The sequence below is a fragment of the Oncorhynchus gorbuscha genome, linkage group LG23 (genome assembly GCF_021184085.1).
Source record: "Oncorhynchus gorbuscha isolate QuinsamMale2020 ecotype Even-year linkage group LG23, OgorEven_v1.0, whole genome shotgun sequence".
In the NCBI taxonomy this organism is placed as follows: Eukaryota; Metazoa; Chordata; class Actinopteri; order Salmoniformes; family Salmonidae; genus Oncorhynchus; species Oncorhynchus gorbuscha.
Window position 1 is genome coordinate 24703341 of NC_060195.1, and position 27528 is coordinate 24730868.

At 46.2% G+C, this 27528-nt stretch overlaps 1 protein-coding gene across 6 annotated transcripts in view; it reads left to right on the forward strand.

Moving 5' to 3' along the window:
- LOC124011462 (mitogen-activated protein kinase kinase kinase kinase 4-like) overlaps window positions 1–27528 on the forward strand; it is a 140407-nt gene that overhangs the window by 30187 nt on the left and 82692 nt on the right. For 4 of the 6 annotated variants that reach the window (XR_006834583.1, XM_046324872.1, XM_046324873.1 and 1 more), the window contains exons 10-16: window positions 5899–6071; window positions 8933–9005; window positions 9797–10004; window positions 10544–10675; window positions 12601–12666; window positions 16179–16379; window positions 18820–18978. Coding sequence is in view for 5 of the 6 variants with exons in the window: in XM_046324872.1 (XP_046180828.1) it covers window positions 5899–6071; window positions 8933–9005; window positions 9797–10004; window positions 10544–10675; window positions 12601–12666; window positions 16179–16379; window positions 18820–18978 (1012 nt within the window). In the remaining variant the exon portion in view is untranslated. The remainder of the gene's footprint in view (window positions 1–5898; window positions 6072–8932; window positions 9006–9796; window positions 10005–10543; window positions 10676–12600; window positions 12667–16178; window positions 16380–18819; window positions 18979–27528) is intronic. The other 2 variants (XM_046324876.1, XM_046324877.1) reach the window with 2 other exon arrangements.

A 27528-nucleotide genomic window follows, 5' to 3' on the forward strand; every position in this document is an offset into this window, starting at 1 on the left:
CCCTTAGAGACACCACTCTGCCTCCCTTAGAGACACCACTCTGCTCCCTCCCTCAGAGACACCACTCTGTCTCTCTCCCTCAGAGATACCGCTCTTTCTCCCTCATTCAGAGACACCACTCTGTCTTGCTCCCTTAGTGACACCACTCTACCTCCTTTAGTGACACCACAATACCTCCCTCCCTTAGAGACACCACTATGCCTCTCTACCTTAGAGACAATACTCTGTCTCACTTCCTTAGAGACACCAATCTGCTTCCTTAGAGACACCACTCTGCCTCTCTCCCTTAGAGACAACACTCTGCCTCTCTCCCTTAGAGACAACACTCTGCCTCCGTCCCTTAGAGACACTACTCTCCCTCCCTCCCTTAGAGACACCACTCTGCCTCCCTTGGAGACACCACTCTGCCTACCTCCCTTAGAAACACCACTCTGGCTTCCTTAGAGACACCACTCTGCCTCCGTCCCTTAGAGACACTACTCTCCCTCCCTTAGAGACACCACTCTGCCTCCATCCCTTAGAGACACCACTCTGCCTCCCTCCCTTAGAGACACCACTCTGCCTCTGTCCCTTAGCGACACCACTCTGCCTCCCTTAGAGACACCACTCTGCCACCCTCCCTTAAAGACACCACACTGCCTCCCTTAGAGACACCACTCTGCCTCCCTCCCTTAGAGACAACACTCTGCTTCCGTCCCTTAGAGACACCACTCTGCCTCTCTCCCTTAGAGACACCACTCTTCCACCCTCTCTTAGAGACACTACTCTCCCTCCCTTAGAGACAACACTCTGCCTCCCTTCCTTAGAGACACCACTCTGCCTCCCTCCCTTAGAGACACTACTCTGCCTCTCTCCCTTAGAGACACCACTCTGCCTCCCTCCCTTAGAGACACCACTCTGACTCCCTTAGAGACACCACTGTGCCTCCCTCCCTTAGAGACACCACTCTGCCTCCATCCCTTAGAGACACCACTCTGCCTCCCTCCCTTAGAGACACCACTCTGCCTCCGTCCATTAGTTGTACCACTCTGCCTCCCTTAGAGACACCACTCTGCCTCCCTCCCTTAGAGACAACACTCTGCTTCCGTCCCTTAGAGACACCACTCTGCCTCTCTCCCTTAGAGACACCACTCTTCCACCCTCTCTTAGAGACACTACTCTACCTCCCTTAGAGACACCACTCTGCCTCCCTCCCTTAGAGACACCATTCTGCCTCCCTTGGAGACACCACTCTGCCTCCCTCCCTTAGAGACACCACTCTGCCTCCCTTAGAGACACCACTCTGCTCCCTCCCTCAGAGACACCACTCTGTCTCTCTCCCTCAGAGATACCGCTCTTTCTCCCTCATTCAGAGACACCACTCTGTCTTGCTCCCTTAGTGACACCACTCTACCTCCTTTAGTGACACCACAATACCTCCCTCCCTTAGAGACACCACTATGCCTCTCTACCTTAGAGACAATACTCTGTCTCACTTCCTTAGAGACACCAATCTGCTTCCTTAGAGACACCACTCTGCCTCTCTCCCTTAGAGACAACACTCTGCCTCTCTCCCTTAGAGACAACACTCTGCCTCCGTCCCTTAGAGACACTACTCTCCCTCCCTCCCTTAGAGACACCACTCTGCCTCCCTTGGAGACACCACTCTGCCTACCTCCCTTAGAAACACCACTCTGGCTTCCTTAGAGACACCACTCTGCCTCCGTCCCTTAGAGACACTACTCTCCCTCCCTTAGAGACACCACTCTGCCTCCATCCCTTAGAGACACCACTCTGCCTCCCTCCCTTAGAGACACCACTCTGCCTCTGTCCCTTAGCGACACCACTCTGCCTCCCTTAGAGACACCACTCTGCCACCCTCCCTTAAAGACACCACACTGCCTCCCTTAGAGACACCACTCTGCCTCCCTCCCTTAGAGACAACACTCTGCTTCCGTCCCTTAGAGACACCACTCTGCCTCTCTCCCTTAGAGACACCACTCTTCCACCCTCTCTTAGAGACACTACTCTCCCTCCCTTAGAGACACCACTCTGCCTCCCTCCCTTAGAGACACCATTCTGCCTCCCTCCCTTAGAGACACCACTCTGCCTCCCTTAGAGACACCACTCTGCTCCCTCCCTCAGAGACACCACTCTGTCTCTCTCCCTCAGAGATACCGCTCTTTCTCCCTCATTCAGAGACACCACTCTGTCTTGCTCCCTTAGTGACACCACTCTACCTCCTTTAGTGACACCACAATACCTCCCTCCCTTAGAGACACCACTATGCCTCTCTACCTTAGAGACAATACTCTGTCTCACTTCCTTAGAGACACCAATCTGCTTCCTTAGAGACACCACTCTGCCTCTCTCCCTTAGAGACACCACTCTGCCTCTCTCCCTTAGAGACAACACTTTGCCTCTCTCCCTTAGAGACAACACTCTGCCTCCGTCCCTTAGAGACACTACTCTCCCTCCCTCCCTTAGAGACACCACTCTGCCTCCCTTGGAGACACCACTCTGCCTACCTCCCTTAGAAACACCACTCTGGCTTCCTTAGAGACACCACTCTGCCTCCGTCCCTTAGAGACACTACTCTCCCTCCCTTAGAGACACCACTCCGCCTCCATCCCTTAGAGACACCACTCTGCCTCCCTCCCTTAGAGACACCACTCTGCCTCTGTCCCTTAGCGACACCACTCTGCCTCCCTTAGAGACACCACTCTGCCACCCTCCCTTAAAGACACCACTCTGCCTCCCTCCCTTAGAGACAACACTCTGCCTCACTCCCTTAAAGACACCACTCTGCCTCCCTCCCTTAGAGACAACACTCTGCCTCACTCCCTTAGAGACACTACTCTCCCTCCCTTAGAGACACCACTCTGCCTCCCTTAGAGACACAACTCTGCCTCTCTCCCTCAGAGACAACATTCTGCCTCCCTTCTTTAGAGACACCACTCTGCCTCCCTTAGGGACACCACTCTGCCTCCCTTAGAGACACCACTCTGCCTCCCTCCCTTAGAGACACCACTCTCCCTCCCTTAGAGACACCACTCTGCCTCCCTCCCTTAGAGACAGCACTCTGCCTCCCTCCCTTAGAGACACCACTCTGCCTTCCTTAGAGACACAACTCTGCTCCCTCCCTCAGAGACACCACTCTGCCTCCCTCCCTTAGAGACACCACTCTGCCTTCCTTAGAGACACAACTCTGCTCCCTCCCTCAGAGACACCACTCTGTCTCTCTCCCTGAGAGACACCACTCTGCCTCCCTTAGAGGCACCACTCTGTCTCCCTCCCTCAGAGACACCACTCTGTCTCCCTCCCTTAGAGACACCACTCTGCCTCCCTCCCTTAGAGACAACACTCTGCCTCCCTCCCTTAGAGACACCACTCTGCCTCCATCCCTTAGAGACATCACTCTACCTCTCTCCCTTAGAGACACCACACTGCCTCCCTCCCTTAGAGACACCACTCTGCCTCCCTCCCTTAGAGACAACACTCTGCCTCCCTCCCTTAGAGACACCACTCTGCCTCCCTCCCTTAGAGACACCACTCTGCCTCTCTCCCTTAGAGACACCACTCTGCCTCCGTCCCTTAGTGATACCACTCTGCCTCCTTTAGAGACACCACTCTGCCTCCCTCCCTTAGAGACAACACTCTGCTTCCGTCCCTTAGAGACACCACTCTGCCTCTCTCCCTTAGAGACACCACTCTTCCACCCTCTCTTAGAGACACTACTCTCCCTCCCTTAGAGACACCACTCTGCCTCCCTCCCTTAGAGACACCATTCTGCCTCCCTTGGAGACACCACTCTGCCTCCCTCCCTTAGAGACACCACTCTGCCTCCCTTAGAGACACCACGCTGCTCCCTCCCTCAGAGACACCACTCTGTCTCTCTCCCTCAGAGATACCGCTCTTTCTCCCTCATTCAGAGACACCACTCTGTCTCGCTCCCTTAGTGACACCACTTTACCTCCTTTAGTGACACCACAATACCTACCTCCCTTAGAGACACCACTCTGCCTCTCTCCCTTAGAGATACCGCTCTACCTCCCTCTCTCAGAGACAGCACGATGCCTCCCTCCCTTAGAGACACCACTCTGCCTATCTACCTTAGAGACAATACTCTGTCTCACTTCCTTAGAGACACCAATCTGCTTCCTTAGAGACACCACAATGCCTACCCCCCTCAGAGACACCACTCTGCCTCTCTCCCTGAGAGACACCACTCTGTCTCTCTCCCTCAGAGATACTGCTCTTTCTCCCATATTCAGAGACACCACTCTGTCTCGCTCCCTAAGTGACACCACTCTGCCTCTCTCTCTTAGAGACACCACTCTGCCTCCCTCTCTTAGAGACACCACTCTGACTCCCTTAGAGACACCACTCTCCCTCCCTCCCTTAGAGACACCACTCTGACTCCCTTAGAGACACCACTCTGCCTCCCTCCCTTAGAGACATCACTCTGCCTCCGTCCCTTAGAGACACCACTCTGCCTCCCTCTCTTAGAGACACCACTCTGACTCCCTTAGAGACACCACTCTGCCTCCCTCCCTTAGAGACACCACTCTGCCTCCGTCCCTTATAGACACCACTCTGCCTCCCTCCCTTAGAGACACCACTCTGCCTCCGTCCCTTAGTGATACCACTCTGCCTCCCTTAGAGACACCACTCTGCCTCCCTCCCTTAGAGACAACACTCTGCCTCCGTCCCTTAGAGACACCACTCTGACTCTCTCCCTTAGAGACACCACTCTTCCACCCTCTCTTAGAGACACTACTCTCCCTCCCTTAGAGACACCACTCTGCCTCCCTCCCTTAGAGACACCACTCTGCCTCCCTTGGAGACACCACTCTGCCTCCCTCCCTTAGAGACACCACTCTGCCTCCCTTAGAGACACCACTCTGCTCCCTCCCTCAGAGATACCGCTCTTTCTCCCTCATTCAGAGACACCACTCTGTGTCGCTCCCTTAGTGACACCACTCTACCTCCTTTAGTGACACCACAATACCTCCCTCCCTTAGAGACACCACTCTGCCTCTCTCCCTAAGAGACAATACTCTGTCTCACTTCCTTAGAGACACTAATCTGCTTCCTTAGAGACACCACTCTGCCTCTCTCCCTCAGAGATACTGCTCTGCCTCCCTCTCTCAGAGACAGCACGATGCCTCCCTCCCATAAAGACACCACAATGCCTCTCTCCCTTGGAGACACCACTCTGTCTCGCTCCCTTAGCGACACCACTCTGCCTCCCTTAGCGACACCACGATGCCTCTCTCCCTCAGAGACACCACTCTGCCTCCATTAGCGACACCACAATGCCTCTCTCCCTTAGAGACACCACTCTCACACCCCACAGAGCATCAACAACACAGCAGGAATGTTTTCCTCAGAGTGTCCAAAACGCATTCAACCTCCCTGCGCCTTCCTTCACCTTTTACCCTTGCTTAGCTAGCTCCAATAACATTACTGCCAACAGAACTGCTGCAATACAATGTCCCTTCCTTACCCCGTATGTCACTTTTTGTTGTATACTGTACCATTAGTTTAGGCTGAGCACATATGGTTGATTTTCACGTTCCTGTTTAGAATTTTAGCATCATAGTGTGAGAAGACAGACCCCGACAGTAACAGTTTGACTGCATGCAGGAGTCTAAAATTAGTCTTTTTAGATACAATGGGAAGGGAATATGCATTTCATAATGCATGAAGCATTGTGTTTGTTTATTCAATATTCATTGAATAAAGTTGGGTTCATGCGTGGCAGACTTTGGGAATACATTGAGGCTGTCTGAAATGACACCCCATTCCCTTTAGCCTATGAGCATCTGGCCAACAGTAGTGCACTACATACTCCAGGGGTTTAGGTTGCCATCTTGGACACTGCCGGAGCATTTTGTGGCCCTGTGTCCTCTCCAGGTCCAAGAAGTTAATGACCTTTGTGGAGAGCTGTCTGGTGAAGAACTACCTCCATCGTCCCGCTACAGAAACCCTCCTAAGGCACTCGTTCATCAAAGACCTGCCCAACGAACGGCAGGTTCGCATCATGCTCAAAGACCACCTGGACAGAACCAGGAAAAAGAGAGATAAAGGTGAGGCCATGTTGTCATTACAGGATAGCAGAGATCACCTAGTGTCACTCAACAGTTGCTGAGACTGGCATGCAAGCTCTAGTGCTGTATGATACTTTGCACTGCCAACAATCATGGGGCGCCTTTTTGGCCTTGTTATTCTTAGTCACACTGGCAGCAACAGTTAAAGTGGCAGAAAAAAGGCATTTTGATCCTCAATCTTTTCCTAGTGTTTAATTTCTCTAAGCCTAGTGAGAGGCTACTGTATTACTGTCATCAGCTTGACAGGTTCTATTATCCACTGGTAATGTGGTGGCTATTGGGTTTAGAAGCAGAGCTGCTTCTTGTCAGCCTCTCACAGTGAGACTGCACACTCGTGTCCTGTGAGAGGAATGCGCCTCAGAGGAGGCAGTGTTTAATCATCTCCCAGACTGCACCACACCATCAGCGGCCTCCCTCCCTCCCACATAATGACATCGTCTCCCTGAGCCCACAGAAACTCTAGGCTTCAACCTCAAAAGCAAAATGGCGGTTTCCTAGGCCTCGTGCCGTTCGTTCTTTGGTTGGCGTTCTGCTTAACTGTTCAGACAGACAGTGAAATGACCTCTTAGAGCAGAGCCAAACCTTTAGTGAGAGCGAATGAGACGCTGATAGCGGCAGCTCCAAACACAGCAGAAACACTCAGTCGTTACCCTGTGTTCATAACCTACTAGAGTTTGACTGAGAATTAGAAACAGATGGCCGTTTTCTTTGGCCAGCCCACTCTTTCCTCTCCTTCCCTCTCTCTCTCATTCTCTATATCTCTCGGTTCCCATCTCTCCCTTCCTCTCTTTTTCTCTCTCTCACTTTCTCTCTCTCCCTCTCTCTCTCTTTCTCTCTCTCTCTCTGTCATGTGCATCTCTCTCACTTTCTCTCTCTCTCTTTCTTATTCTTTCTTATTCTTATTCTTTCTCAGTGTAATTCACAAACACTCGTGAGGGTTCAGAAGGAAGAATGAGCGTAATTTAACATGCTGAACTATTTACTCATTTTGACAAGCGTTTTGGAATTGAATCCAGCTGAAGAAAAGGAAGTGAGACTGTTCATGACTAGTTTTAGTTCCATGTGGGTAAACTGCAGGAGACACCTGGAGAGGAGACATTGGGTTGTTTTACTGTAATTGATGTTTTCCCTGCTTAGATGGTGAGAGAGGAGGAACTAGCTGACTGTGGGAAAGTTACAGTATGTGTGAGCCTGTTGTACTGTACAGAATAACCACCTCGTTGTTTATCCTAGTGTATACTGTGCTTTCGGAAAGTATTCAGACCCATTTTTTACAATGATGGCCTACCCCGGCCAAACCCGGACAACGCTGGGCCAATTGTGTGCCGCGCTATGTGACTCCCGATCATGGCTGGATTTGATACAGCCTGGATTCTGTATTGACGCCTCTTGCACTGAGATGCAGTGCCTTAGACTGCTGTGCCACTCTTCTTGGGTATGACGCTACAAGCTTGGCACACCTGTATTTGGGGAGATTCTCCCATTTTTCTCTGCAGATCCTCTCAAGCTCTGTCAAGTTGAATGGGGAGTGTTGCTGCACAGCTATTTTCAGGTGTCTCCAGAGGTGTTCGATCTGGGCTCTGGCTGAACCACTCAAGGACATTCAGAGACTTGTCCCGAAGGCACTGCTGTGTTGTCTTGGCTGAGTGATTAGGGTTGTTGTCCTGTTGGAAGGTGAACCTTCGCCCCAGTCTGAGGTCCTGAGCACGCTGGATCAGGTTTTCATCAAGGATCTCTCTGTACATTTCTCCGTTAATCTTTGCCTCGATCCTGACAAGTCTCCCAGTCCCTGCCGCTGAAAAACATTCCCACAGCATGATGCTGCCACCACCATGCTTCACCGTAGGGATGGTGCCAGGTTTCCTCCAGATGTGACGATTGGCATTCAGGCCAAAGAGTTAAATCTTGGTTTAATCAGACCAGAGAATATTTTTTCTCATGGTCTGAGAGTCTTTAGGTGCCTTTTTGGCAAACTGCTAGTGGCTATCATTTGCCTTTTGGGAGTGGCTTCCATCTGGCCACTCTACCATAAAGGCCGGATTGGTGGAGTGATGCAGAGATGGTTTTCTTTCTGGAAGATTCTCCCATCTCCACAGAGGAACTCTAGAGCTCTGTCAGAGGCACCATCAGGTTCTTGGCCACCTCCCTGACCAAGGCCCTTCTCCCCCGATTGCTCAAGGAAGAGCCAGCTCCAGGAAGAGTTTTGGTGGTTCAAAACTACTTCTATTTAAGAATGATGGAGCTACTGTGTTATTGTGGACCTTCAATGCTGCAGACATTTTTTGGTACCCTTCCTCAGATCTGTGCCTTAACACAATCCTGTCTCGGAGCTATACGGACAATTCCTTTGACCTCCCGGCTTGGTTTTTGCTCTGACATGCACTGTCAACTGTGGGACCTTATATAGACAGGTGTGTGCCTTTCCAAATCATGTCCAATCAATTTAATTTACCACAGGTGGACTCCAATCAAGTTGTAGAAACATCTCAAGGATGATCAATGGAAACAGGATGCACCTGTTCTCAATTTCGAGTCTCCTAGCAAAGGGTCTGAATAACTTATGTAAATAAGTCTTTTTGGGGGGTTTGAATAAATTTCCTACATTTCTAAAAACCTGTTTTCAGTTTGTCATTGTAGGGTATTGTGTGTAGAATGCTGATGATTTTTATTAATTTACTACATTTTAAAACAAGGCTGTAAAGTAACAAAATGTGGGAAAAGTCAAAGGGTCTGAATACTTTCTGTAGGCACTGTATAGTCATGTGCATAATGTACTGTATCATTGAGATTGCATGCATCCCTCATGTCTAAAATATACTCTGGTCACATGTTGTCCACAGAGAGCCCAGAGTATGAATACAGCGGCAGTGAGGATGAGGAGGAGGAGATTAACGAAGAGGAAGGTGAACCCAGGTATGATGACAGCGTTAACACTGTAAAGAAGGTCAAACACTAGCTCTGGTGTCACGCCTGGTTCCATCGAACAGCCAGATGACCCCCTCTGTGAAGCTAGAGTCCAAGCTCTACTGGGTCCATCGAATAGCCAGCTGACCCCCGCTGTGAATCTAGAGCAAGCTCTACTGGGTCCATCAAACAGCCAGCTGACCCCCTCTGTGAAGCTAGAGTCCAAGCTCTACTGGGTCCATCAAACAGTCAGCTGAACCCCTTTGTGAAGCTAGAGTCCAAGCTCTACTGGGTCCATTGAACAGCCAGCTGCCCCCTCTGTGAAGTCCAAGCTCTACCGTTTATGTAATGCAGGCCTGAGAACTGTCATAGAGGATATTCGTCTAAGAGTGCACAATGTGTGAACGCATGGGCTTGTCAATGAAGACACCAGATTCTCTGCTTCTTTTCGCTTAGCTGGACAGGGCGCCATATGGCAGTGACTATAAAAATATATATTTTCTGCTGTGGACAGTACAGTATGTGTCCCTGTGTATCCCAGTCCGTATGTGCCTTGTGTGTGTGTGTGTGTGCGTGTGTGTGTGTGTGTGTGTGTGTGTGTGTGTGTGTGTGTGTGTGTGTGTGTGTGTGTGTGTGTGTGTGTGTGTGTGTGTGTGTGTGTGTGTGTGTGTGTGTGTGTGTGTGTGTGTGTGTGTGTAACTATACTCCTGGCCATAAATCCATGTGCCTCCTCACTCCTCCTGCCCATCACTCACTCTGTGCCCTGCTCCTCGGCTACCCTCTCTGTCCTATCACTCTAGCTCCATAGTGAACCTGCCGGGGGAGTCCACTCTGAGAAGAGAGTTCCTGCGTCTTCAGCAGGAGAACAAGAACTGGTCAGAAGCCCAGCGACAGCAGCAGGTCCTGCAGCAGCAGCTCCGGGACCAGGAGAGTTACAAACAGCAGCTGCTGGCCGAGAGGCAGAAGAGGATCCACCAGCAGAAGGAGCAGCGCAGGAGGCTGGAGGACGTGAGAGACACTCTTTAGTTGAAACACTCCTCTCAGCAGCCGTCTCCAACAAAGCAGCAGAACCAAATGCCTGCTGCCCAGCCAGCAAATGAGCTTGGCTGCCTAGAGATTTGGCGGGCTTTCTCTCTATTTCTCTCTATCTTTCTCTCTCTCTCTCCTGTTGTTTGTTTGGCTCAAATGGGAAGGACTGTTTAGTGTTGAACAAACCAAAGAATTGTCTTATAGAACAATATAGAGTATTTTATTGTTGTTTCCAAATAAGGAGGGATTGCGTTCAGGAGTGATGCTCCTGTGTGGTTTGCGTTGCACAAAAGACAAATAACATATGTCGTATTAGGTCTGAATGCACAGAAACTGTATGTTGTGTCGTGTTTGCTGTTGATGTATAGTGCCGTACAGATGGCTAGAAAGTTATGTAATTTGCCGTGTTGGACTGTGATGTCCCACTGACTATTTACAGAGAAAACATTCTGTTGTGTTGAATGAAGTTGAGGTAATACCATGTTCAGTGGTCTTTTGGTGTTGTTGTTGTGTTACAGCAACAGAGGAAGCAGCTGCAGGATTCTGGGTTCCAGTGGCCAGAACTACAGGAGATGCTATGGAGGGAGGAGACTGACGCTAATGACAGAGGTCTATTGGATGAAAGGAACAAGAGAAGTGACAAGAGACGGGTAGCTGTTCAATTTTACTCCCCCTCAAAAGCACAATGCTCTAAGTAGTAGACCCCCTACCTGCTTAATTCTTATCTGCCCACATTGCTCCATGTGATAGGCAGAAGACCAACAAATATGTACTGATTAGATGGTCTTTTGTGCCCAATACCTGAGGAGGATTCTGAATATTTTGATTCTTGTATAATAACACTGTATTAGTTTTTTCCCTGTAAGTAGTCTGCTACAAGCTGTAAGGTCCTGGAATTCAGACGGCATCGTCTTGCGCCAATATGATCTAGATTCTACAGTCTCGCTAGACATTTTAGGTCCATACATAATCTGTGTCTGAAGACTGAACATTTTAACATGGTTGTGTCTCATAACACATTACATAACACTGTTCAGTGGGACAGGACCCACTTTGTTTAGTGGGTTACCTGCTCTGAAAGATTCCTTGTGACAAGGTCAATGCATTTTTAATCCAGGTGCAAGTTAACATTTTATACATGTTCCTCTACAAAAACTGCTTATATGCATTTGGTATGAAAGGTGTTGACATAGCACTTCCAACTGTCTCAGTTTTCAGCCCATTGGTGATTAAATCTACCAAGCTAGCATTTAAATCCACTGATGGTTGGAACCTCTATGGAAGATCACAGAAAGTAATTGCCTGTGGGACCATTCTGAAAGAAAATAATTAAATGACTCCCCTTTTTTCTGCTGTATGAACATTTCCCATGATTTGATGTTGGAGCTAGGGTGAGCGCCATGGCGAGAAGTCAGTGACAATTACAGCATCCTATAGCCAAGGTAGAGGGAACTGTCATGTCATTCTGAGGACTTGAATTAGTCTGTTTAATTCAAACACTCGGTTAATTAACCTCTCACAGTTCGCTGGCTCTGAATGAGCCACACCTGCCTGACTGCAGAACAGAACAGTAGATGATATGGCAATAGGTGTGGGTTTATTGCAGGCATCATTGAGGTGTTCAGAGGGATCATTGAGGTGTTCAGGGGGATCATTGAGGTGTTCAGAGGGATCATTGAGGTGTTCAGAGTGATCATTGAGGTGTTCAGGGGGATCATTGAGGTGTTCAGGGGGATCATTGAGGTGTTCAGAGGGATCATTGAGGTGTTCAGAGGGATCATTGAGGTGTTCAGAGTGATCATTGAGGTGTTCAGGGGGATCATTGAGGTGTTCAGAGGGATCATTGAGGTGTTCAGAGGGATCATTGAGGTGTTCAGAGGGATCATTGAGGTGTGAGGTGTTTTGGAGTCTGTTCACCGCACCATGAGCTGAGCAATAGCCCCTGAATCATGATCCATGTGTCTCAAATGGTACCCTTTTCCCTGTATTCCCTATTCCCCAAGGGTCTCTGGTCAAAAGTAGTGCATTATATAGGAAATAGGGTACCATTTGGGACTTAGACTATGTGTGTAAGTTGACGGGCTCCATGCATGTGTTTCTCTTGGTGAGTGCAATGCAGAAGGCAGTTCTAATGAGTTTAGGCAGTATCCTGGAAAGTGGCCCGGCTACTCATTTATTCCAGATGGTCAGTAGGGCTGATCGCCTGGCTGTGCTGCTCTCTCTCTGCCTGTCTGTGCTGTAGCTTACATGGGCTTCTGCCTCCTCATCCTCATGAATCCTCACGTGCATCTGGAGATGCAGTGTATACCGTTTAACATGATCTGGAGAAGGTTTTTAACCCATTATGTGTTAACCCAGGGGGGAAGAACTCCTTGCACACTTTTGATTCTGTCACGCACTCTATCAGGGCCTTTGAGAGTCATGTGGACTGATTTTCATGGTTAAATATTTAAAAGAGGAGGGTTAAGAGCCTTCTGCAAGCCAGCTAGACACTGAATATTTTAGTTTTTTTAACCAGTATTCAGTCTTTGGATTTCCTAAATCAAATCTTTTTTTCTCTCTCGTTGAATGTTAGGTGGAGGATCGTGGCAGACAGCGGGTTGATGTCGGAGGAAGGCCTGCAGGTCCTGTAGCTGAACAGGTAATAATTGCTTTCTGATTTTTCTCACTCAACCTACATGGAACAGAATGCATCAAACCCTACCAGGAAATTACTTCAGTTTGTATCAAAGACATGGGTGGTTATTGAATTTAAGTGTTTTGGCTTGGATGTTGTGCCTTAGTCTAAGGGAAATATTATTACTGGTTCCGCATGAAACAGAATGTATTCAATGAGGGAGTGGAGAAAATCGAATGGTGAAATATTCAATGTTTAGACTATCCTGGCTGATTTCAAGTTCAAGACCTTGTCGCTATCTCAGAGTATATTATGGCTCCTGTTCCACAGCTCACAGTTAAATAATTCCTCTCATGAAATCCCACACTTAGCATTGGGAGCTAAAGGCCACATTCTCTAAAGATCTCTAAGGATGATAGATGCTAGGCTAACTGAAAACACAGTCAACCCTGCGTACTCAAGGGCAACATAAAAGACTATGCACTGTAATGTACTGTAGAAGAGAACACATAAGAAAGGCTCTGTTTGACTTTTAATCTGTAAGGAGCCTTGTGCTGAAAGGTGTCATTTGCTTTAAAGGGCAAAGTTGCATCTAAAGGAATTCACAGGAGGTACCCTGTTTTTGGAACGTCGGATAAACTGTTTGTTATATGGATGGAAGTGTAACTCCCTACCGTGATGCAAAGAAAAATATGTTTGAAAATCAATGAAAGGGAATGTTTAGGCTCACAACGCAACGCAGGGAGAATAAAACAATGCATTCAAGTTTGTTTGTCCCTTGAGTAAGGATTCCAGTCTCCTTGTTGGCTTGAGAAGGCCACTGCTGTGCCTAACAGCCAGAAACCTAATAGATTATTTATGTATATCCTCATCGTGATCATTAGTCTTGATCCTTATGATAGAATTCCATGGTTTGTGTTTAGCCTTTAAATAGCGTGTGGTGCTTGGAGAAACATGCTCTCATCCTGTTTGTCAACACGGGTTAAAGAGAGTTTAAATGCCTAATTACATAAAGGGGCTTTTTGTTTCTCATTTAATCTGATTAAGCAACTAAAATGAAAAATGATGTTGAACTCATCATGAATCATAGATGAAAAACATCCAAGCTTATATGGGATTACAGATGTTGAATTGATTTAACTCAACTTGGCTTTCTCTCTCTTTAGTCTTCATGTCAGTGTGACCTCCTTGTAACCACTTCCAACGAGGAATATACACTGTTAATAAAATAAAGGTTTGAAGTTGGAACCAAATAAGGTTCTTCAGAGCGATGCCATGGGGGAACCATTTTAGGTTATCTGAAGAACCTTAAATGGGATGGTTCTTTGAGGAACCATAAACAATCGATGTAGAAACCAAAAACAGAAATGTTTTGGCACTCCAGAACCAGAATTGGATAGCCCTGCTGTAGGGTGTTGAGCGTTCTTTGCATACTTCCCAGGGTACCTGTCGAGTTCATTTTAGAGTTACCAGTACTACCCGTGACTGTGTTTCCTAGTGACATGGTTGTAGCATTCATTCATTTTTAGTCCTGTGTCCTTCACAAAGTCAGATTTTTAGTGAATATGTTATCATTAAAATTACATTTTTTTAAGACAATGCAATACATATTTCATGAGGCCTTATTTTGAGAATTTTACCCTTATACAGTAACAGGTGCAACACTAGAAATGTTACACTGCAAAATCAACACTAGTCAACACTGGTCAAGTTGCTGTGTGCTATAAAAGGCACACATCAACAGGTTTCCATACATTTCAATAACCTTTTAGAATTCGGAAGAAGCGTAGATGCCACGTCAAGAACCCCCCACTGAGCTCAAAGGTTCTTAACTTGGCAAGAGTTTTCCAAGGAACCTTAAGAGCTGAGAAGGGAAATGTCTGCTGTGTGTGTGTGTGTGTGTGTGTGTGTGTGTGTGTGTGTGTGTGTGTGTGTGTGTGTGTGTGTGTGTGTGTGTGTGTGTGTGTGTGTGTGTGTGTGTGTGTGTGTGTGTGTGTGTGTGTGTGTGTGTGTGTGTGTGTGTGTGTGTGTGTGTGTGTGTGTGTGTGTGTGGGAGTGCCCCTCCTGAAATAATTCCTCCAGTTCTGAAATCGGAGACTTAAGTACAGTATTCTTGTCAATGAGCCTTAAATGTGAGCTGACCATATTGCCTGGGAGTGCCCCTCCTGAAATAATACCTCCTTCAGTTCTGAAATCTGGAGAGACTTAAGCCTCTCTACAGTATTCTTGTCAATGAGATCCTTCAGGGTCTGCTAGCTGCAGTAGAGAATCCTGCAGGGCCAGCGTCTGCAAGCTACAGTAGAGGATCCTTCAGGGTCTGCTAGCTACAGTAGAGGATCCTGCAGGGTCAGGGCCTGCTAGCTGCAGTAGAGGGACCGCAGGGTCAGGGTATGCTAGCTACAGTAGAGGATCCTGCAGGGTCAGGGTCTGCTAGCTACAGTAGAGGATCCTGCAGGGTCAGGGCCTGCTAGCTACAGTAGAGGATCCTGCAGGGCCAGGGTCTGCTAGCTGCAGTAGAGGGACCGCAGGGCCAGGGTCTGCAAGCTACAGTAGAGGGTCCTGCAGGGTCAGGGATCCTGCATGGTCAGGGCTGCAGTAGAGGATCCTGCAGGGTCAGGGCCTGGCCTAGAGGATCCTGCAGGGCAGGGTACAGTAGAGAGGGATCCTGCAGTAGGGCCAGGGTCTGCTAGCTGCAGTAGAGGGAGAGGGACCTACAGTAGAGGATCCTGCAGGGATCCCAGGGTCTGCAAGCTACAGTAGAGGGTCCTGCAGGGTCAGGGCCTGCTAGCTACAGTAGAGTATCCTGCAGGGTCAGGGCTTGCTAGCTACAGTAGAGGATCCTGCAGGGTCAGGGCCTGCTAGCTACAGTAGAGTCTCCTGCAGGGCCAGGGTCTGATAGATACAGTAGAGTTTCCTGAAGGGTCTGCTAGTTACAGTAGTCTCCCGAAGGGTCTGCTAGCTAGAGTAGATGCTCCTGCAGGGCCAGGGTCTGCTTGATACAGTAGAGTTTCCTGCAGGGCCAGGGTCTGCTAGCTACAGTAGAGTCTCCTGCAGGGCCAGGGCCTGCTAGATACAGTAGAGTTTCCTGCAGGGCCAGGGCCTTCTAGATACAGTAGAGTCTCCTGCAGGGCCAGGGTCTGCTAGATACAGTAGAGTCTCCTGCAGGGCCAGGGTCTGCTAGATACAGTAGTCTCCTGCAGAGCCTGCTGGATACAGTAGAGTCTCCTGCAGGGCCAGGGCCTACTAGATACAGTAGAGTTTCCTGCAGGGCCAGGGTCTGCTAGATACAGTAGAGTCTCCTGCAGGGCCAGGGCCTGCTAGATACAGTAGAGTTTCCTGCAGGGCCAGGGTCTGCTAGCTACAGAGAGTCTCCCGATGGGTCTGCTAGCTACAGTAGATGCTCAATTGAAAGCAGCCATTTCCAGGCTGTAGCGTTGGCCACATGGCTGTTATCTATCTGTTTGGGGGCAGTACTGCAGGCCCGGGATGAGGCTTCAGAACGTCAGTGTCCTGTGTTTGTCTCTGTCGTTGTCTAGAGGAGGACCGAGCCTCCACCTCCACAGCCTCATCCTCAGCAGCAGCCCCAGCAGCAGCAGGGTAAAAAGTTCCACCGCACTCTGCCCAAAGACCAGACGCAACTGCTTTCACTTCAGCACGACCACAGGCACAAAAAGAGGGAGCCCCACAAGGCTGCTAGCGCCACGCATAACTGCCCCGCAAATAGCCAGCTCAAAGTGGTAAAGTCCCCTGACCCTCTCCTTTGTCCCACTCCCCCTGTCTCCCTCAGCCACCCCTCCCCGCTACCTCTCTCTGTCCCACTGCACTGTCTCTCTATCTGTCCCACCACCCTTTCTATCTCTCTATCTGTCCCACTGCCCTCGTCTGTTTCTTTGTCCCACTGCCCCTGTCTGTCTCTCTGCCTGTCCCACGGCCCCTGTCTGTCTCTTTGTCGGTCTCTTTGTTTGTCTCATTGCCTCTGTCTGTCTCTCTGTCTGTCCCACTGCCCTGTCTGTCTCTCTGTCTGTCCCACTGCCCTGTCTGTCTCTCTGTCTGTCCCACCACCCTTTCTATCTCTCTGTCTGTCCCACTGCCCTCGTCTGTTTCTTTGTCCCACTGCCCCTGTCTGTCTCTCTGTCTGTCCCACTGCCCTGTCTGTCTCTCTGTCTGTCCCACTGCCCTGTCTGTCTCTCTGTCTGTCCCACTGCCCTGTCTGTCTCTGTCTGTCCAACTGCCCTGTCTGTCTCTCTGTCTGTCCTACTGCCCTGTCTGTCTCTGTCTGTCCCACTGCCATGTCTGTTCCCTGTCTGCCCACCTTCATGTCTGTCTCTCTGTCTGTCCCACTACCCCTGTCTATCTCTATTTCTGTCCCACTGCCCCGGTCTGTCTCCCTGTCTGTCCCACTTCCCTGTCTGACCCACTGCTCCTGTCTATCTCTATTTCTGTCCCACTGCCTCTGTCTGTCTGTCTGTCTGTCTGTCTGTCTGTCTGTCTGTCTGTCTGTCTGTCTGTCTGTCTGTCTGTCTGTCTGTCTGTCTGTCTGTCTGTCTGTCTGTCTGTCTGTCTGTCTGTCTGTCTGTCTGTCCCACTTTCCTGTCTGTTCCTCTGTCCAACTTTTCTGTCTGTCTCTATGTCTGTTCCACTGCCCCTGTCTGTCTCTCTGTCTGTCTCACTGCCCTGTCTGTCTCTCTGTCTGTCCCACTGCCATGTCTGTGTCTATGTCTGTCCCACTGCCCTGTCTGTCTCTCTGTCTGGACCCACTTCCCTGTCTGTCTCTCTGTCTGTCTCACTGCCCTCTGTTTCTATGTCTGTCCCACTGCCCTGTCTGTCTCTCTGTCTGGACCCACTTCCCTGTCTGTCTCTCTGTCTGTCTCACTGCCCTCTGTTTCTATGTCTGTCCCACTGCCGTGTCTGTCTCTGTGTCTGTTGACTGTCCCAGTCTGTCTCTCTGTCTGTCCCACTGCCATGTCTGTGTCTATGTCTGTCCCACTGCAATGTATGTGTCTATGTCTGTCCCACTGCCAGGTTTCTGACAGCTCTTCCATGTTGCTCAGATGGAGATGGTGAAGGTTTCTGACAGCTCTTCCATGTTGCTCAGATGGAGATGGACAGGGTGAAGGTTTCTTACAGCTATTCCATGTTGCTCAGATGGAGATGGACAGGGTGAAGGTTTCTGACTGCTCTTCCATGTTGCTCAGATGGAGATGGACAGGGTGAAGGTTTTTGACTGCTCTTCTATGTTGCTCAGATGGAAATGGACAGGGTGAATGTTTCTGACTGCTCTTCCATGTTGCTCAGATGGAGATGGACAGGGTGAAGGTTTCTGACTGCTCTTGCTCAGATGGAGATGGACAGGGTGAAGGTTTCTGACAGCTCTTCCATGTTGCTCAGATGGAGATGGACAGGGTGAAGGTTTCTGACAGCTCTTCCATGTTGCTCAGATGGAGATGGACAGGGTGAAGGTTTCTGACAGCTCTTCCATGTTGCTCAGATGGAGATGGACAGGGTGAAGGTTTCTGACAGCTCTTCCATGTTGCTCAGATGGAGATGGACAGGGTGAAGGTTTCTGACAGCTCTTCCATGTTGCTCAGATGGAGATGGACAGGGTGAAGGTTTCTGATGGAGATGTTGCTCAGATGGAGATGGACAGGGTGAAGGTTTCTGACAGCTCTTCCATGTTGCTCAGATGGAGATGGACAGGGTGAAGGTTTCTGACAGCTCTTCCATGTTGCTCAGATGGAGATGGACAGGGTGAAGGTTTCTGACTGCTCTTCCATGTTGCTCAGATGGAGATGGTGAAGGTTTCTGACTGCTCTTCCATGTTGCTCAGATGGAGATGGACAGGGTGAAGGTTTCTGACTGCTCTTCCATGTTGCTCAGATGGAGATGGACAGGGTGAAGGTTTCTGACTGATCTTCCATGTTGCTCAGATGGAGATGGACAGGGTGAAGGTTTCTGACTGATCTTCCATGTTGCTCAGATGGAGATGGACAGGGTGAAGGTTTTTGACTGCTCTTCCATGTTGCTCAGATGGAAATGGACAGGGTGAATGTTTCTGACTGCTCTTCCATGTTGCTCAGATGGAGATGGACAGGGTGAAGGTTTCTGACTGCTCTTCCATGTTGCTCAGATGGAAATGGACAGGGTGAAGGTTTCTGACTGCTCTTCCATGTTGCTCAGATGGAGATGGACAGCGTGAAGGTTTCTGACAGCTGTCAGGCCAACCTGAACAGAGTGCTGACTGGGATGCGCCTCCCCCTGCGTGTCCATACCAGACTGAGCTCTGGGAGCAGCTCCAGCCCCTGTACCCCTGCCACGCAGAGGGCTGCCATACAACAGGTAACGTAGCCCCGCCCCCCTGCCGAATCCAGCGTACCTTAACTCCACCAATCAATAAAATCAATCAATATCTTTTTTTGCACCCGTTTGGAAAATCATTATGTAGCTACAGTAGGCATATACAAAATGTACTTACAGTGTACATTACATTGATTTAGGGCTTCCACAACCATATATACTTAACATTAACACAGTAACAAACATATTCAAAGTAAAGGGTTAGCACGCAATTCCGAGAATAGCCATTGCCTCTCTTTATCAGTCACTGTGAATTTAAGATGACAAATTTCTGTAAATGTCATTCTGTTTCTGTTTATTATGACCTCTTGCAAGACCCTATTGAAAAATAAAATGTGTGTCATGGCTTTCAAAATATATTTTGATCATTGCAACATATTTTGTACTCTCCTACAGTTTGTGTCAGCTGTTCTGTTGGGAAGGTACAGATGTAGGATCTTAATTTTACCTATATTGTCACAGCTAAAATAATCCTGCAGTAATAGGATTTGAACGTTCAGTTCAGCTGGCAAAAAGTATGCTACATGAAAAGTGCAATACTGTTAAAAGTTGCGGCATGCAGAAATCACTCCACATTTTCCTGGTTGCTAAAACTATAATAGTTTGGCTAATTTGAGTTTATGTGTCAAAATAAGCTAGTATAGTACAGAGAATCATTGTACCATCTAAACCGCTGTGAAATATACACATGGCCAAAGGTATGTGGACACCCCTTCAAATTAGTGGATTTGGCTATTTCAGCCATACCCGTTGCTGACTGGTGTATTTAACTGAGCAAATAGCCATGCGATCTCCATAGACAAACATTGACAGTAGTAGAATGGCCCGTACTGAAGTGCTCAGTGACATTGTAATACATTGTAATAATCCACCTTTCCAACAAGTCAGTGTGTCAAATTTCTGCCCTGCTAGAGCTGCCCCGGTCAACTGTAAGTGCGGTTATTTTGAAGTGGAAATGTCTGGGAGCAACAATGGCTCAGCTGTGAAGTGGTAGGCCACACAATCACACAGAACGGGACCTCTGAGTACTGAAGCACATAGCGCATAAAAATCATCTGTCCTCGTTGCAAAACTCACTACAGAGTTTCCAAACTGCCCCTGGAAGCAACATCAGCACAAGAACTGTTCGTTGGGAGCTTCATGAAATGGGTTTCCATGGCCGAGCAGCCACACACAAGCCTAAGATCACCATGCGCAATGCCAAGCGTCGGCTGAAGTGGTGTAAAGCTCGCCGCCATTGGATTCTGGAGCAGTGGAAACACATTCTCTGGAGTCATTTTTTAAAACTTTGCAGTGAAGAATCTCAATTATGGTTTTGATATTATTATTTGTTTTGGTTCTGTACAGTTGTAAAGTGTAAAGTTGTAAAGTGTCTGGCCCCCTCACTCCAAAACGGAAGTCTCTCCCTGGTACGGCATAGAACAGAACCATTAGCTCATGTTAACTGGAATGCTCTTTAGGTTTTATCACCCCAAAGACATCGTAAATCTCCTCTGTCCGTGTTATCTCATAGAGGCCCATCCTCAGTGGAACATCAGTGGAGCACACACATAATACTCTATTCTGTCAAATGTAACAACTATTATAATGTAATACAAGCATTATAACATAATCTTACAAGCATTATAACATCATGCAATTTTCTACGACATCTCCCCCATTTTGAGAATATTCTCAACTTAAAAGAAAATTACAAGATTTAAGAGAACATTCATTTGCATAGAAAATACATATATTCTACATAAACCAAAAATCACAAAACAATAACTCATTGCATTGGGTTCCTGCACATGACCAGCTTAATTCCAAGAAACTCAGCACTGTCTCTTATTTCAATCCCCAACACATTTTCTAAGCACTCTTGCAATTTGTCTGGGAAGGTTATGATACACAGTCACCTGCACGAACCCACGAAGGTTAAACTAAAAATACATACAGTTTATGAGATTCAAAGCTATATTTTCTATAGACAGTGAAAAGCACATGTTTAATGCAAAATGCAGGGCGTGCAACAATGGCATTTAATAAAATCATCTTTAGTTATCTATCACACTCCAATAGATCGGCATAGTATGTAGGAAATGACTATTTCCATTCCAGAAACTAAATTAGCATATCCTGTTGTACAAATCCAGGTAATGACTCATAGTTAAAATAAAATGTATCCCCTTGGTGCCTAATGAACATGACCCAAGATACAGTGCCTTGCGAAAGTATTCAGCCCCCTTGAACTTTGCGACCTTTTGCCACATTTCAGGCTTCAAACATAAAGATATAAAACTGTATTTTTTTTGTGAAGAATCAACAACAAGTGGGACACAATCATGAAGTGGAACGACATTTATTGGATATTTCAAACTTTTTTAACAAATCAAAAAGTGAAAAATTGGGCGTGCAAAAAAATTATTCAGCCCCTTTACTTTCAGTGCAGCAAACTCTCTCCAGAAGTTCAGTGAGGATCTCTGAATGATCCAATGAATGACCTGCAAAAATTACTAATGATGATAAATACAATGCACCAGTTGTGTTAATCACAGATTCTCGATTGGATAAATGCACCTGCACTGTGATATTCTCAGAGGTATGTTTAAAATTCCAGTAGATTTTGCATTTTGAAGTCTTGTTGGAAGACAAATCTCCGTCCAGTCTCAGGTCTTTTGAGACTCCATCAGGTTTTTTCCAGAATGGTCCGGATTTGGATACAAAAAGATTTCCCAAGCTTTAACCATCCCTGAAGGAGCACTGTGCTGCCATAATATTGAAATGGAAGGAGCTTTTATCAGACCACTGCAAATCTTCCAAGACCTGGCTTGTCCTTTCTAAACTTTCAGCTCTTGCAACTCTTCCATAAAGGAAGACTGATCACTGAGATGGCAGCCAGAGAGGCATCCATGATCATGGGCCTCTTGGATGAACTGTAAGAGCTGAAAGTTTACAGCCAGGTCTTGGTAGATTTGCAGTGGGACACTCCTTCCATTTCATATTACAACAATCTTGGGATGGTTAAAGCTTGGGAAATTTGCACAAATCTGGCCTTTATGGAAGAGTTGCACAGAAGAAAGCCATTTGTTAAGCATCATGATTGTACTAGTATAGTATATGCCATTTAGCAGAGACTTGATTCCAAGGTGCATTACAGTCATTATCATCATTAGTAATTTAGGTGGTCATTGGGGATCAGAGATCCTCACTGAACTCTGGAGAGTTTGCTGCACTGAAAGTAAAGGGCTGAATGCTCTACCAACTGAGTTACAGAAGGACCATTTCTGGCATGCATGCAGTATACCTGATTCTACAAGATACAGCTTGATATACAGTTAGCACACAACACAACCATAACAGGTAAACAACTCTCTTCCAACTATTACTATTACTATAACTATTACTATTACAACTAGTACTATTTAATATGCAATGCCTATAGTTCAAATAGATTAGGATCAATTTCACTCCAAATCAGAGTTCACCCTCTCCATTCACCATGGCATGCTTATAATAGCATCTTTAGCAATAACATCTTTAGTTCATAATAACAATCAAAACAATTCTTTAGTTTTAAAAGTCATTCATTTTCCAAATAAATCGCAATTAGAACCCAGTTAATTATCCAACCAAAATGTAGAATGACATCGCTCAGTGATTCAAATTGGTCTTATCACTCAAAGTAAAAAACTCAATTTAACACACATCGACATTGGCAGAATGTACAGTTATATTAACATCTAGTATAATTATCCCATAATTCTACTATTAACTTTTTTATCACGATTATAATACAGATCAGTATCTCAATGCATTCTTAATCTAAATTACTATAATTTTACGTGGTGTAGACCTCTACAATCAACCTGATACCACAAAAGTGTAAAACAATTTTGGGCACAGTTGACCCCCTCTCTCAGGCACTGATTCTTCTTCGTTCTTCTTTAGATAGTTTTACAGTTCCAAGTGGATGGCCCATGATAATGTCCCAATTTCAATGTCTCACCTTTACCACCCATTATGTCTTGTCCATTCGTCAACCAGTATACCAGCAACATAAGAGAAGTTTAGAACAGATTTCTCTCCATGCTCACTCCACGTGGACTCCTCTCACACTCCTGAGAGAAACATGAAAGAAAAGCTGTTGATAGCTTAGATCGGATACTGTACACCGAGTTCTGCCTCCGCTCCCTTCTCTTGGTAGAAGTGGTTCAAACAGGGCCTTATTCAACACTTTTCTCACTCTTCTTCAGCCAGTTAGAGGGTGTTTTGAGGTACACACACAGTTCGGTCCAATTATCTCTTCCATGCATTAAGATACTGTCTGATGTCACTTTTCATGATAACCTCAAAAGAACAGATCAGAACAACAGTTTAGTTCAGTTCATTAACTACATGATAAATTATTACTTTTACCAATTATTCTTAATACAAATGTCTAAACATATTTCAAAGAGAATAACAACATATTCTATTGAAACTATTCTTTCAAATTGGCTTATACTCCCCATCACACTGTCAACATTGTAGAGCCAAAGGATCAGGAAGTTAGACCTATAACCCATCGGGAATATAACAGAACAAACAACACAACAATAAACTCCTTCACATCAATCAAGGTGTGTAAACTTCAATCCAAAACCTCAAAGAACTGAATCCTCCCCCATTTTAACACATATCTCTCCATGAGAATAATGTATAAAACAACACTACTACTGGTACAAAATATGATTTTTTTCAATCAAACAACCTCATCAAATTAAAAGCACTATTCTGAAAAACTCCACAGAGAAAAATGATTTTACCCATATGGTCATAGGAAAATAGACTTAAAGCAGCCTACCTTTAGTTAAAGGCAATGCCCTCTCCTTCTTCACATTGGTCCAGATTACAAATATGGCTAAGAACTATAAACTCCATCATATTTATCAATTACACAAATTACCCTGAAATCAGTATTACAAATGACCTTAAATTCATTATCCAAATGGCTTTCCAATGAGGGTGATCAAGCCACAACGGAAAGTCATGATAGAGGTCATAGGTCATCATGGGGCGGCAGGGTAGCCTAGTGGTTAGAGCGTTGGACTAGGAACCGGAAGGTTGCAAGTTCAAACCCCAGAGCTGACAAGGTACAAATCTGTCGTTCTGCCCCTGAACAGGCAGTTAACCCACTGTTCCTAGCCCGACATTGAAAATAAGAATTTGTTCTTAAGTGACTTAAAATACAAACCCTTCAAAGAAGGGTTTCTTACTATATTAGACACATTTTTTTTGAAATAGTCAAACATTTCCTACATGTTGTATCCCAGGTTCCCAGAACATTCCTTTATCAAAAGAATTCACGTGTTTAATTAAACTCAGAAAATTAAAACTCAGAAAATTAATTAAAACTCAGAAAATTCAAACTCAGAAAAATTCCATGTGCGTGCCCCTTTGAGATACATTGGCACTAAAACAAATGGAAAACTCACTAAACCCAAATAAAATTTCAAAACAAATCCAACATAGTATTTTAAAAACACCAACAAATAGTCATAACAAATGTGTTGTGTGTGTGTGTATTTGCACACCTTAAGGTAAAAAATATATATATATATTCCAGGCCCTTTTCAATTTGGTAGTTTACGGCCTCAATCTCACTCACTCTCCCCAATATTGTAATCTCTGGAAACATTTCAAAAAGAGACAATGACACCCCCATTTTCCCAGAAAAAAACACAAGACACTTTGTTAGCATTCATTGTTCTACACCAATTCAGAAACCCAAAAGTTAACTGTAGACAAAACCTAATAATAATGATAATTCCACTGTACCTCAAATCATTAATTATACATTTTAACCTACATCAATGTATATGTATGCTTAACTGAACATACGCTACCCTTAGATACAATTATCCTGATATCATTACTATCTAAATGTAATGATTTTTTCCTCTGTCGCAAATGTAGTACATTTCTCAGCGTAAGGAATCAGTGATATTTAATCCCAGGCATTTAATAAAATGTTGTTCGGGAAATGTTGTTTTCCGATGGCTCCTTTAACATACATACTTTAGGTTACTTCCCTCCGTCCCGGAAGAAAGAATCCTACTCAAACACATCAGATAATACAATGTTTAATTAAGTCAAATCAACACCTAAAATAAGCAATAGACAGTAAACAATCAACAAACCCATAACCGCTTTCCAGCAATCTAATCATTTCAACCTGTTGATATGTTTAGTAAAAACTATCCTGACTTTTAACAAATCTAAAATCTTTCAAAAGTTGGTGCTGTCTCATCAGCGTAAAAATCTAAACGAACTTTTTTTCCCACTCATATCTACAATGTTTCCATTCCCCAAAGGTCAATACTGTTCAGCTCGTACATTAATGATCTTCCTTCTGTCTGTACAGGGTCTGAAGTTCCAATGTATGCAGATGATACAGTGATAAATGCATGCAAAGAGCAAACAACAAGCTCCACAAGAACTCACTACTGTAATGGTCCAGGTTACAAAGTGGCTCAGAGACTCATGTTTGCATCTAAATAAAAAAAAACAGTCTGCATGTTCCTCACAAAGAGAACAACTGATGCCCCTGACACAGATGTCTATCGGGGGAAAAGCTCCAGGTGGTATCTGATTTTAAGTACCACGGCATCATACTTGATTCCAACCTCTCTTTTAAAAAGCAAATTTAAAAAAGGTAACTCAAATAACCAAATTCAACCTAGCTGATTTCCAAAACATGTGAAATTGTTTTGACTACAGAGGTAACAAAACTATACTTCAAATCTATGATACTCCCCCACTTAACATACTAGTTTGGCCCAAGCTTGCTGTTCAACATTAAAACCCATTCAGTCTGTCTGCAAACAGGCTCTCAAAGTACTTGATAGGAAACCCAATAGCTATAGAAAGCATAAGCTCCTGAGTTTGAAAAAATCTTATGCAATACACTGACGCCTATCTTGAATTCAAAATTCTAAATGTCCAGGCTCCCCCTCTACTCAGTACTTTTGCTAAGCAGAAAACCCAAACCTTATGGGAGCAGATCCACACGATCCGCCATGAGAGATGACTGTATAGTTCCCTTAAGGAAAAGCACCTTTAGTCGATCTGCTTTCAGTGTGAGAGCTTCCCATGTCTGGAACACCCTGCCATTAGACACACACAACTGTGATTAATATGCACTGTCCCTGTAAAAATACAAATGAACTCAAACTGCAATCCACTTTAATGACCTGAAATTGTTCCACATAATGGATACAAATTACACTGTTAGAATACATTAACTTCCTGCTCAAATTCACTGGTGTTACCTAAACAATCAAACCAAGAATCAATCATCATCCAAATCAAATCAAATGTATTTATATAGCCCTTCTTACATCAGCTGATATATCAAAGTGCTGTACAGAAACCCAGCCTAAAACCCCAAACAGCAAGCAATGCAGGTGTAGAAGCACGTTGGCTAGAAAAAACTCCCTCGAAAGGCCAAAACATAGGAAGAAACCTAGAGAGGAATCAGGCTATGAGGGGTGGCCAGTCCTCTTCTGGCTGTGCCTGGTGGAGATTATAACAGACATGGCCAAGATGTTCAAAAATGACCAGCATGGTCAAATAATAATAATCACAGTAGTTGTCAGGGGTGCAGCAAGTCAGCACCTCAGGAGTAAATGTCAGTTGGCTTTTCATAGCCGCAGGCAGAACAGTTGAAACTGGAGCAGCAGCACGGCCAGGTGGACTGGGGACAGCAAGGAGTCATCATGCCAGCTAGTCCTGAGGCATTGTCCTAGGGCTCAGGTCCTCTGAGAGAGAGAGAGAGAGAGAGAGAGAGAGAGAGAGAGAGAGAGAGAGAGAGAGAGAGAGAGAGAGAGAGAGAGAGAGAGAGAGAGAGAGAGAGAGAGAGAGAGAGAGAGAGAGAGAGAGAGAGAGAGAGAGAGAGAGAGAGAGAGAGAGAGAGAGAGAGAGAGAGAGAGAGAGAGAGAGAGAGAGAGAGAGAGAGAGAGAGAGAGAGAGAGAGAGAGAGAGAGAGAGAGAGAGAGAGAGAGAGAGAGAGAGAGAGAGAGAGAGAGAGAGAGAGAGAGAGAGAGAGAGAGAGAGAGAGAGAGAGCATACTTCAATTCACACAGGACACCGAATAAGACAGGAGAAGTACTCCACATATAACAGACTGACCCTAGCCCCCTGACACAAACTACTGCAGCATAAATACTGGAGACTGAAACCAGAGGGGTCAGGAGACACTGTGGCCCCAATCGATGATACCCCCGGACAGGGCCAAACAGGCCGGATATAACCCCACCCACTTTGCCAAAGCACAGCCCCCACACCACTAGAGGGATATCTTCTACCACCAACTTACCATCCTGAGACAAGGCCGAGTATAGCCCACAAAGATCTCCGCCACGGCACAACCCAGGGGGGGGGGGGGGTGCCAACCCAGACAGGAAGACCACGTCAGTGACTCAAACCACTCAAGTGACGCACCCCTCCTAGGGACGGCATGGAAGAGCACCATTAAGCCAATGACTTAGCCCTGTAATAGGGTTAGAGGCA